The 13,386-nt window shown below is 39.4% G+C and overlaps 1 protein-coding gene across 1 annotated transcript in view; it reads right to left on the reverse strand.

The window, feature by feature from the left end:
* Window positions 1-13,386, reverse strand: part of PARVA (parvin alpha) — a 108,567-nt gene that overhangs the window by 26,948 nt on the left and 68,233 nt on the right. The window contains exons 2-4 of the mRNA XM_015426719.1: window positions 4,729-4,818; window positions 4,544-4,614; window positions 1,425-1,527 (exon numbers count right to left, since the gene is read on the reverse strand). Of these exons, the coding sequence (XP_015282205.1) occupies window positions 1,425-1,527; window positions 4,544-4,614; window positions 4,729-4,818 (264 nt within the window). The remainder of the gene's footprint in view (window positions 1-1,424; window positions 1,528-4,543; window positions 4,615-4,728; window positions 4,819-13,386) is intronic.

Consider the following 13,386-nt stretch of genomic DNA (forward strand, 5'->3'; position numbering starts at 1 on the left):
CAATGCCATGACAGTTCTGCTCATGTCAGCGGGGGGTTTCTGCAGATGCCAGCCTGCAAGTGGGCAAAATCACACGCTTTCTCCATTGCGGCTCCCGCCTTATGGAATGGGTTGCCCGAGGAGGTCAGAAAAGCCCCGACTCTTCTGGTCTTCTGCAAACTATGCAGAACTGAACTATCCAAGAGGACCTTTCTGTGCAGGGTTGCGGTGGCTCAAGTGGTTAAGACGCTGAACTGCAGGCTGTGGAAGGTCAGTAGTTCAGCAGTTCGAGACCCGGGTGCCGCATGATGGAGTGAGCTCCCATCTCTAGTTCCAGCTCCTGCCAACCTAGCAGTTCGAAAGCAAGAAATTGCAAGTAGATAAATAGGTATCACTTCGGTGGGAAGGTAACAGTGTTCCGTGCACCTTGGTGTTTAGTCATGCCGGCCACATGACCACGGAAACATCTTCAGACAGCGCTGGCTCTTCGGCTTTGAAACGGAGATGAGCACCGCAACCCTAGAGTCGGATTCGACTGGCTTTCGAGCAAGGGAACCTTTACCTTTACCTTAATAAGGCTGCACCATACAAAATGGTTTACAAAATAACTTGAATAAATCATTGGGACTTGTGGTCTATAGTGCTGTGTATATCTTATTGTAAGTAGGATCCTATTATGTAATTTCTGTACAGTTCGATGTGGCATGTTAATACTAATGTTATGCTTCTGTTTCATTCGGGAGGTTCCAGACTTCAAATATCCTAATGCATTGGTTTACCGAATGTCCCATTTTGTTGACTGTACTCACTCACTATGTGTAATCTACCTTGAGTCCCAGTGAGAAAGGTGGACTATAAACTACATAAATAAAAGGAAATAAACAAATAACCTTAATGATAATGCATCCTAATACAAAATAGTCAGCTTCATAAACCTTTCAGGGTCTTAGCATGCACAAATAGGAGTGCAATACACACATGGGAAAAGCTGTTGCAAGAATCTTTGGGAAAAGCAAGGAATCTACAAGAATATTGTTAAAAGTGGAGTTTTGGAGTCTCAAATTTATTTCTTTACTACTAGGCATCAGTATTAAATGGATAGATGAGACCAGATATTTTAAGTTACTGCCATACCATGGAGCTGAAATGGTCAATAATAATACTATCTAATACTGCTCTTACAACTATCGCCTTGAGCAGAAAAATGAGAGGTGTCCAATGGATAAAGGAGAATGAACAACAGAGAAAACAACAGCCTCAAAGTACAGGATAAACAGAAAATATATTAGTCTGTCCACCTCACCACTAGCATCATATGTAATAAACCAGAAAAATTCGTCTAGCTAGGAGCAGTATGAAGTGGTATGGAATATAAACTAATAACCACTATCTGAATGAATGACAAACAAGTGTCCCTTATCTCCAGCTGTGTGTGTATTTCTTACCAAAGAGTTTTTGTAATACTTGGCCATCGTACAGGTCCTCAGCCAAATCTTTCACAATGATGCGTTCTCCTACCAATACATCATTAATCCAGTCAATTAACACCTGTGCAAGAGACAAAGAATTAGTAATACTGCACATGTACATAAACACATAGGCTATTGGAAACAATGGTAAATACTCAGAAAGCAGATAATCAAAGAAGCAATGAATAAAAAGCTGTAGATACAAAATCAGAATAAATATTAGAGGAAACATACAAACTATAGAGATTAACATGTAAGAATTAGGCCTTGTGTGCATACTACATAAAGAGAAAATCAGTTTTACCTTAAGGCATGCTATTCATCCCCACATTATACTAGAAGTATGTTGCAATTATTCTCTTGTTTACTTAATGAATGCAACTCGCTAATGCTTTAAGAAAGGTTTGCAGCTACCTAGAAGGAGACATACCAGTTACCTGCAGAGATGAAGAACTAAAATGTAATAACAGTAATCCAGAGCACTGCTAAAAGCACTTAACTCTCACTGCACTCAGCAGGCCTTAAGCACAATTAATTGTGAGCTAAATCAAAGGCTTGATTGATACTATATAGAAGTGCTTTGAAATGTCCACTATATATTGACCACAGTGAACAGTAACATTTTGAAGGACACACTTGTCTACAAACATACTGGAAATGGTCTATAAACTATGTAAATAAAATGAAATAAATAAATAACCTTAATGATAATGCATCATAATACAAAATAGTCAGCTTCATAAACCTTTCAGGGTCTTAGCATGCGCAAATAGGAGTGCAATACAAACATGGGAAAAACTGCTGCAAGAATCTTTGGGGAAAGCACTACCTCAGACATACTGGAAATGGTCCCAGGATGCTGATTTGTCCAGTTGTGTGGGGTACCTCTCAAGCTTTTTGGAAGTTTTCCAAAAACTTGGAAAAACAATTTTTGAAAGTTTGAGACCAACCACATGCTTGTGCAACTCCTAAAGATACCTACTCTGGACTCAGGAGAGTTGACTAATTACCGCCAGTTTCAAAGGTACCATTCTGGAACAAAGTGGTGAATAACTTCAAGGATTTCTGAATAAAGCAGATGATTGGATCCACTTCAGTTTCAGGCATGGTTATGGGACTGACATAGCCTTGGTCACCCTGGCGGACGACCTGCACTGGGAGATGCAACCCTGTTAATTCTCCTAGACCTGCTGTTGGCTTTTGATACCATCCATCATGGTATCCTTCTAGACCATCTTATGTGCATTGGGAGAGATCGAATCCCAGGAACACGTGTTCCTGAGATGCCCGTTATTTGAAGAGGCTCGTGCTAAACTTATTGATCCCCTTCTGGCAGGCACTTCGGATCAGGACAAGATGGAGAACTTGTTTCTTAACCTTGAACATACAGCCCTCCATCAGATTGCGAATTTTTGTTCCTTGGTGGTAGAAGTGCATCAGCAGGATGGTTGTCACTAGGGTCAGGACTGTTTGATTTTAACTGGTACCGTTCCTTTTGGTACTATATTTTATTCTTTTATACTATACTGTGCTTTATGGCAGCGTATTTACAGTTTGGTCTTTTTACCTTGTTGAATTTTGGAAATTTTACTATCTGGCCATTGTAATTTATTTATTCTGGTTTTATATTGCTGGCTAATCGCTGTTACAATAAATTCATTCATTCATTCATTCATCTTTCAGGGTTGGGACTGGAAGTGCTGTTTTGCGGTTGTTTCAGTTCAGCCTTGAAGGCACGTCTCAGAGTGCAGTGCTGAGGGAATGCTGCTCAGGCCCTTGGCCACTTGGGTCCCACAAGGTTACATCCTTTCTCCTTGCTTTTTAACATCTATGCGAAGCCACTGAGAGAGGTCATTTGGAGATTTTGGCTGAGTTGCCACCAAAATGCAGACAACACTCAGCTCTTATTTTGCACTTCCAGCAGACCCCAAGGAGGCTATGGAAACCATTAGTGTCTGGAGGCAGTTTTGAGCTGGACGAGGGCTAATGGGCTAAAATGGAGATAGTACTTGTGGGAGGAAGGTCAGACACCAGAACTGGGATATCTCCTGCATGGGATGGGGTTGCATTTCAGGTTTGTAGCTCGGGGTGCCACTGGTCCTAAGCAGACAGCAGCGGTGCCCAGGGGAATCTTTCACCATCTTTGACTGGTGAGGCAGCTGCGGTTGTTCCTGGGCAGGAAAGATTTTGCCAATATAGTGCATAATCTGGTAACATCTGGACTAGACTTCTGCAACGCACTCTGTGAGGGGCTGCTCCTGAAAACTGTCCATAAGCTACAGTTGGTACAGGATGCTGTGGTCAGAACACTGGCTGGAGTGGGTGATTTTTGATGTCTGAAATGATTTATTGTTTTAATGTTTACCACCTTGAGGACAGTCAATTGAGCAGAAAAGCAGCATAGAAATGTTTTAAATAATAAATAAATACAGTGGTCCTTCTGGGGATTAGGCTTGATCTAATTTTAATCATATGGCTGGCAGAAAAATTAAGTTACGCAAAACCACCGATTTTGCCTTGTATTTCAAAGATGCTAACAGTAGATTGAGACAAAACTGATAACCACTCATAAACCCCATAGGAATATTATGTCAGCATGCAAAGCTTTCTCCCCACCAATACTGACCATGGTGAATTGTTACAGCTGTTATGTCTACAACTTGATTAGTTATGATTTAGTAGATGACTATCTCATATAGGTAGCTATAGCAAAAAAGAAATTGCCACAACACAAACACTGAAGTGTCCATTAACCATGTGAGGAAGCAGAACAAGTAAGATACATCCCCCCCCCCAAAAAAATATTGAAGAATACAGCTGGGAACGAAGATGAGTGGGAAAGTAGGCAAGGCTTACTCAACACTAAAGCTGTGATCTTCAAATCAATTTCTCCCATGAGCCAATGATCCATAAGTCAAAAGGTTTCCAAAGATATATGCATTGGGGGGGGGGTGACCTTTGAGGGGTTTGCGAAGGTCCACTGGCTTTCTATTGCTTACTCCTGGTCCCTAAAATTCAAACCTGAAGTCGCAAAATGAAAACCTGCACTTATTACATTTTGTTACAAAAGAGTCTGAATGTCCTTTCATAATTACCTTCATCAGCTCCTGAAGTTTTGGATCGTTCCTTGAATTGGGATCGATCATTGTTCGAACTTCATTTTCCTCTTTAGAAAACATTAGAAGAAAACAAAAGAAATAACATGTTACGAAAACGCAGCTGGTGTTCGATTCTACTTCAGCAATTTAGATTGAGGCGAAAACAAATTATTTCAGGTTACCTAGCATAGTATCTTCAGGATCTAGTTCAAAGGGAATTGGGCTGAGTGGTAGGTTAATGGCATTTATTCCTTCTTCTTGTAACTCAGACACTAGGAGGAGGAAAAAAAGGAAAGTTTAGTGAAATGATGTCTTCAGTTAGCAGTAAGGATGTGACAAAGTTTTATGTCCGCATAAATCTCAGCTGCAAAATAATACAATCAATTGAATGAATTAATTAATTTTATTGTTACAGCGCATAGCCAGCAATATAAACCATAAAAGTGAATTATACAATCAATTGTATAATGCAACACTGGATCTCCTTGGTAAGAACAGCCATTGGGTCTTGCGGTTATCTATCTGCAAGCTGACAAAGATCCCTTAACAATTTTGTTGTGATGTTCACCACTGGCAAAAAAACACCCCAGGTAATTTCTGCTGGGTCTACTGTCCCAGTCTGTGAACTCTTCAAGTCTGGTAAACCGAGGAGCTCCTGGTTTCGCTCTTTCTTTCCATCTTTGAAACACAAATTCAAAACGAAAGATGGCCCATGAAACATACCTACAAACCCCTTTCCTCCGCCAGCGCAATGTCGGACAGTGCAATCTATTACAGCAAGGGTCCTCAATTTTTTTGAGCCTTTCAAAATTCAGCAGCCCCCCTATATCAGCTCCAGCATTCTCTCATTTTCTCCCTTGCCACTAGCTCACTTCCTTCTACACTAGCTTGGGAGCCAGTTTGTCTCTCCACAACCCTCCTCTCCCAGTTTCTGGTATATCGCCAACCTCTCAGGTTTACCTTCCCGTCTAGTAATTATTTATTTATTTATTTAAACTATTTTTATGCCACCTCTCCATCCAAATCAGGATCCGCAAAGTGACGAACATAAAAACACATCGAGGTTGGACTTCCTGGTTGCAGTGCGGCGAGAAGGATGGTGCTTGGGAGAGCTCCCAGCTACTGCCAGCTTCTTGTCTCCTCTAGAGGAGTTTTGGGGACTCCCAAACTCCGCTACACTCCTCGGAGGGGAGTGTAGGGCAAGGGACTTGATCCGAGCCCCTCATTCGCGGCAGCAGGTGAAGGGAAGCCTCTGGATCGTCCCCAGCAAGGAACAATGACGACCGCCCATGGTCAGCCATGAGCAGATAGCTGTCGCTACCAGACAAGAGGGACTTAAATCCGTGCCTCATCCACAACACCAATGAAGTTTTCTTTCTTTTCTGTGAGTACCTGTTAAAGCAACATAACCAGAAAATCTTCTACACAATGTCAGCCCCTTTGAAATTTAAAGACTCAAAGGGGAGGGTGATGTCTTTCTCTCCCCCCCATCTTTACCGTGGCTATCAAAAGCTCTTAAAAGCAACTCTACAAACAATCCCGGGGCAAAGAAAACAAGAGGACTTTGTCTAAAGTTGGAAATTAACAGCTACAATCTTCTTTTGCAATCCCAACACTACTAGAAAATCTATTATATAACGTCTGTCCCTTTAAGTTTTGGAAAGACTGGCAGTTGCATCAGCTTCTTCCCCCCCCCTCCATTTCTACTGTGACTGTGAAGAATTTAAAAGCAACCTTCTTTTGTAATCTGAACTTGTTATAACAACTCCATGAGAAAATCCATCATATAACGCTAGTCCTCTCAAAGTTTAAAAAGATTGGCAGTAGCATCAGTTTCTCCCCCCCCCTATTTTCATCACGTTATTGAAAAGAACTTAAAGCAACTTTATCAACATTACATCCCAGCGAAGAAAATAAGAAAGGACTTTGTGTAAAATGGTACTTAAGAGTTAAAATTTCAGGACTATTCATAATCCAATAGATGATTTATAATTTCTATGGACCATTTTGAATTTTGCATGTATTCAGTTCCCATAACAAAATTTGCTTATCTTTGTTGAACTTTATAACTCCATTTTGTTCTGACCACATTTTTTTATTATGTAAATAACTGACTGGCTCTCCAGTTTATCTTAGCACTGTTTAGATAATAACAGAAGCTGTTATATGGTTTGCTAGAAAGAACATCTCTGTACAACTCAGTTTAGGGTAATGCTTTTAGAGTGTTAGTATGTCTTTAGAAAAAATGTACTAGAAGAATAATGTGCAGAATGCTTTAAAGATTGTACCTCCAGATTCACTAGAATCCATGGATACCAAACTCATTCAGGCTTCCTGGGAAGACCCGCTGACTATGATTCAAACTACATTGATTGTTACTATTACAAAGGGAATTGAAGAAGCCTTTTTTATCTTTGCAAACTGAAATGCAACCATTATTGCAACAGGCCTCGGCTAAGGGGGAACCAGCCCAGGTAGTATGCCAAGACCAGAATAACGGATATGATCATCCAGAAGATAGTCAGGAAACCTTTATGCAAGTGGACTGGACCTATAAAAAAGATCTCATACCCTATAGGAGAAACACATCTTTTTCAAAGATGCACCAGAGATTTCTTAAAATGATCATGACTGCTGAATCTACAAAAAAAAATGCCCTACTCAACACTTCAGAAAGACCAAAGAAACCTACGTATGGAACTGCAAAGCATAGTGCATACATGGTTCCTACTAGAATAAAACTGCTACACCCACAAAGGGAAAAAACATAGAATTAAGACATTAAAACTTGAGAGCAAAAATCAGAAAATCAAGAAGAGACTTATTAAAATATTATAAATAACGTTTGAGGGGATCCCTGAGATTTTAAGTTTCCTTTATATGATCACTGAGAATTATAGAGGGACCACTACATATGCTTGATAGATTAAGAGTTGTATATTTCTCTATGTAGAAAGAAACTGTTTAATGGAACTTTTGAGAGTTTAAGCTCCTTTTATATAAATACTGAGAATTACTGAGAGACACATCGATATGTTTGATGGAATAGGATCCCAGTATCTCTTTATCCAGATTAAATAATCCCCCATGTTAGTAAACAGCTTAAGAAACTTAACAATATATTCATAAATGTTTAAAATTGTTTCAGGGAATTCTTGAGACCTTAAGTTTCCTCTTCATAATCACTGAGAATTTTAGAGGAATCCCTAAATATGTTTGTTGGCTTAAGAACTTTATCTCTCTCTTTTTAGAAAGAAAATGTCTGAGGAGACTTCTGAGACTTTAAGCTTTTTTATATAACCACTGAGAATCACTGAAGGATTTATAGGTGTGTCTGACGGAATGAGACTCCAGTATTTCTTTATTCAGAACAATTAATTGTCCACACTACCAAATAGTATAAGAAATTCAATAATACACTTAGAGAAAGCCCAATTTTAGTAGAAAAGAAGAAATTGTATGTTTGCTGACCTGCAAAATATATTTTATCGCATATATTGGAAAAATGAAATAGACTTGGTTCATGTATGAGGCATGATAACAGACAAGGCATTGGTATTGTATTGAATCCCCATTTTATGTTTGTTTGGAAAAATAAAAAAGTTCTATAAAAAATCAAGGTTCCCCAAGGTTTACAATTTTACATTTTTAAAAAAATTAGGTGAAATGTGGATTTTACAATTATGTGTCCATAGCACAGATCATATCCAGACCATACATCAGGTGCCATGTCCAATAACTGCTGTTCTACTTGGACGTAGCATGTTCCATGCCCATTGTGTCTAAACAGTGATAGTAGTTCACAACTGCTGTGACTAATGTTTCTTTTAAAGAATTACTAGATATCTGGATGCAGCCTACACAGAGTACTGGGACAGGGACCTTGCATGTTTCAGTGCTAATCTAGCTGCTTTGTAATGTAGTTATTTACTTGAATTTCTATTCTATGTGGACTACATGGTATATTAAAAGCTACCATAAGAAAAGAGGAAACAGCCTTATATGAAAGGGTAACATTCTCCCTAATTCATCACATAATTAAATTAGTCATACAATAATGAATCAATTATATTTGATGATGCTGACTCAAAGGCAGAAAAACACAAAATTTTATACACGTATGCTTGATAGAACAGTTATTTTTAGCTGGATAAAGACTTTAATGAGATGATCCAGGAATACAAGGTTACAAATCTGCACTGTGGAATCTAACAAATGGGCCACATACAGTACTTTAAAAATGATACGTACAACTACTCCTAAGTCATTAGAAACTTGAAGATTCAATCTACAGGCACAATATGACTGCCTATAACATTTGTATTGGCTTAATTCCTTTAATATGTACAAACCAGAGCTTCATGCTATGATTTCTAGATTTTGTCCATTTCTCTTCATATGTATTTCCCTAAAGCAGTGTTTCCAAACTTTGGAGGAACCAAAACTAGTCATTTTCTACATAAGTAGTTATCAAACTTCTAAGCTTTTCACATCTGTTCAAAAACCTCTGTAGGTCTGGTCATGGAATCCTTGTATGTTTCAGAAGATCTGAGGCCAATGGGAAGGTAACAGTGTTCCGTGCACCTTGGCGTTTCATCATGCTGGCCAGATGACCATGGAAATGTCTTTGGACAGCACTTGCTCTTCAGCTTGGAAACGGAGATGAGCACCGCCCCGTAGAGTCAGATTCAACTAGCTTTTGAGCAAGGGAAACCTTTACCTTTTATAGATTCCATAGCATACATTCACTTCCCATGGTGTACTAGTGAGACCTACTTGGTTTGTTAAGCCCAGGATACCCTAGCTTTATGACACTCTAGAATATGGGGGAAAGCCATGCAAAGACACCTCCCACCTCACTTTCAGATCTATGTAAGAGGTGCCCAAAGGCCAGAGGGAGAAGAAGCCTTGATCAGATTCAGAGTCTGACGAAGGAATAAAATGTGAAGTAAAATAGACAAAATACAAAGTAAAATTTTCAGGAACCTTTTGCAAGAAGGTTCATCCTAAAGACAAGCATCCTACCTAGCTAAGTTGATTTCAGATTCTGGCCACATAAAGAATGGTCAGTGTTCGTAACAGAAAAAGCCAAACATTACAGAAGTTTTCAAAGGTTTAGGACAATGCCTATCACAAAATCAAGTCTTCTTCCTGAGTTTATCATAATAGTTAAACTCATCTCCTGTGCCTGAGCCTCAACACATCTGTAAGCAAAAATTCAGTTACTATGTTTGAGTTAATCATAATATCAGGACAATTTCGTGTCACAGTCAGCTTTTGATACCCCCCCAAAGAAAGATACTAGTAAAAGAAGTAAGTTTTTTTTAAAAATATTTTTTATTATTTTTCAAGTTTTTTGAAGCCTGAAACTAGCAGATGAAGTAATGAACTCTCACAGAACACCAAAGGCAGGAAACTGAGTATATATTTTTATTTAAAATGTTTCTATGCTGCCCTTCCACCCAAGGTGGAGGCATTATAATCTTCTAGCCATTAAAAGCATTGTCTAGTGGCACAGCTAGCAGCAAGGGTCTCTGGCTAGCCCTATGCAAACCCAGCTGGTTTGGGGCAAAGAAAGGAAAGAGTTAAGAGATCAACAGGTAAGGGAGGAGCAGTTCTGGGCTTGGCCAGCATGGGCGGGCCTCAGGGATAATAAAGGAGATGTTACAGGAGAAGGGGGGGGGCGCAAGCTGGCTGGGAATGGCTGAGAAGGAAGAAAGATGAACCTAAAAGGAGGAGCTAAATGGAGAAGGGTGGAAGATGAACCTAAACGCTGTGTCCTTGGGCTAGATCAAACCACCAGACCTGCCCAGACTTAGTGGAACCGTCTCAGACAGAGTCATAGCTCAGCCTCCTGAGGTCTTACAAGGGCAGAGTGGGCATGTGAAAGGAATCACACTTGTGTCGATTTGGTCCATGGCAATAAACGGAACACTAATGAGGACCACTGAGTAAGTGAGTCCAACCCTGCCAACAATGCAAGACACTTTATGATGAGTGGGGCCATAAACACGCTCTTTGTGGGGCTACCCTTCAGAAACTTCAGCTGGTCCAGAATGCGGCAGCTTGATTATTATCTGGAGTTTTGCACTGTGAACATATTACCATCTATCTTTAAATCTTTTCATTGGTTATCTGTTTGTTTCCAAGCTAAATTGAAAGTGCTATTACTTTTAGAGCACTTCATGACTTAGGACCCATATAGTTGGACCTTTCTCCTGGTACGAAGCCATGTTGCAACTTCAATCAACCCAGCAGTTCCTTACATCTGTCCCTGAAAGTAAGTGAGGTCAGCCATGAACCAATTGTGCATTCTCTCTGCTGGTGCCCTGTAAAGTGGAACATTCTTTCTGAGATTGTGAGGAATGTGCCCACCCTCATGGTCTTCAGGAAGTCCTGTGAAACAAAACAGGAGGGCATTTAAATTAAGACAGTGGTAAGGTTTAGTTGCACACTGGCTTCAGGTTTCATAACTGCTTGTGACTTTAATTTGTTCTTTTGTATTTTTGGGGTCCCATTAATAATGATCTGTTGTCTCAATTTTTTGCAATATGCTCCTTTGGGTCCTGACGTGACTGAAATGTGTCCAATTAGCAAATAAAATAATTGAAAAACAGATGCGAGAAAGCACGAGAAGCTACTGAAAATGCTGTACCCCAGTGTTGCTCATCAGTTGCATTTATTTTTAAAGCAGTAATTCCTTGCCTCCTTTGGAGGTAGCTGATCTCTCCTACCTAGGAAAAGTCATATGTTTCTGAAGGAAACCAGATGCATTCCCCAAATCATGTAAATGTGATATGCATTGTTTATTGTTTTGCAGTGTATCTGACATCTACTTACAGAAGTTCTATACAAATGTGACTCCATGGACTTTAGTCTATGCTTAGACTTTAGTCTATGCTTATAGTCACAAGAATGAAGTGGGCCTTTATAATGAGTTGCAGACAGGGCAAAAAATAGAAGCAGAATCAGGTAATACAAGTAGAATCAATTCAGATATCAGAAATGCTCAAAGATACAGTCTTATCCTTGAGCATTTCTGATATCTGAATCCATTCTTCTGGAATCAACATTTACAAGTGGATTGTCTGCAACCATTCTTGAAACCATTGGCAGGTATATTAAGCTGAATGTGCTATTTATTCGTACGAAAGAAATTCATTACAACATACCATCTATACCCAATAATAAAGGGCAATCCAGAATTACATACTGAGAAAAACTTTTGTTTCAAAAGGCTAGACTGATAGTGGTAGAACTGCTTTCTAAGATACAAAACAGCACAATATTTTATTAGCATTCTCAGAACTGAAAGGAAAATTTAATAAAAACTGAATGGCAATATATTACTTGTACAAAAATGTCCAAATGCATGTGCAATGTCTAAATTATCACAATATGTTGTGGCGCTAGCTTAAATAAAAACACTCTTTGTAAGGTGCTACAAAAATTGATATCATAGATTTTGGAACACATGTGCTTGACATCTATGAACATTACATTTAGACTTCCACAATAAAATATTAAATTTTGCATGCTGGACTCCAGTACAACTAAAAAGTAGATACATGGTGAATTATGACATACTCTAGTGTACTATTTCAGTGATGCCTACTTTATGCAATATCTAATAGATACACCATTTTGGCACAATTTATTTAGCTATTCCAATTTTGTATTGTGTGTTGTTCCTTTTATGTATGAAAGACTCATTAGGTTTCTCCAGTTTGCAAATGACCATATGAGCAGCAGCTGTGGTTGAATCATGAATTTCTAGTGGCCTAAAGGCTTATACTGAGAAAATGGAAAACTGCAGTTCCCCCAGATGCACAGACACAGATTAGTGAATGCCTGAATTAGCCTCAAGAGGAATGCCTTCTGCAAGAGTAGCAGATCATCTCTTTTGATACTGTGACAGACTGCACTTTTAAAAGATTAGTTGTGTAAACAGATAAAGGACTGTGAAGGGTTAATTCTTCACAGAAACAGAGAGCCTTGAGTGACAAGCTGCTCCAAGAAATTTGATTGGTTAGCATCAGCTAAGCAGAGAAAGACTTCTGAACTGAATGCTGAGGAGAGATGTAGTCTCATTTCAACCCTAGCTGAGAAGAATGGAGTACTGACTGTTTCAGAATTCAGTCCTGAGAGTAGCTTAACACAGACAGGACAATGGGGGGAAGTTGGCAAGGACCAGTGGGTAGTTAGACAGAGACTTCAATTCAGGCCAAAGAAAGGGGATAGATCTTCTAGAGACAAAGAAAAAAAATCCCTACTCAGTCAAACAGGGAGTTAGCTCTGAAGAGTCAAGAGATCCCTGGGCTGGTGTGGGTAGAAACTCCCTTTGCAGACCGCATGAATCAGTTAAAAACTCAAGATGAGTACTGGTGTTTCAAGAGAAGGGGTTTGAGTACTGGAAAGGGGGGATCGGCCTTCTGGGAAAAGAGTCAGAGAATACACAATGAAAGTGTACTGAAGTGTTTGAGGAAAACACTGGAACAAAAGCCTCTCAAAATAAAGATTTAAGTGCTTAAGAAACTCTCATTTTATCTCAGAAATTTCAACCCCTGATTTCACCTGACCTTTCCTTTGTATGTTAAATAAAATACTTTGTTATTTATGAATTTCAAAATACTTTGAGTTCCATTTAAGTTGTTAAAGTTAACCCGGTCTCCTGATCTTTCCCTCAGGTTCCTGAGCTGAGCCAACAGTCAAAATATCGTACCGTGACAGGGTGGTACAGCCAGAGTTCTTCAGCAAAGAAGAAAACACATGACTAGGGCAGCTCAGTCAGTAAAGGGAAAGAAAAATGGAGGGAAAATCGTGCCTCTGAAGGATGGAAG

This window comes from Gekko japonicus, unplaced genomic scaffold (assembly GCF_001447785.1).
Source record: "Gekko japonicus isolate JY-2015 unplaced genomic scaffold, Gekko_japonicus_V1.1 scaffold3081, whole genome shotgun sequence".
NCBI classification, from domain to species: Eukaryota; Metazoa; Chordata; class Lepidosauria; order Squamata; family Gekkonidae; genus Gekko; species Gekko japonicus.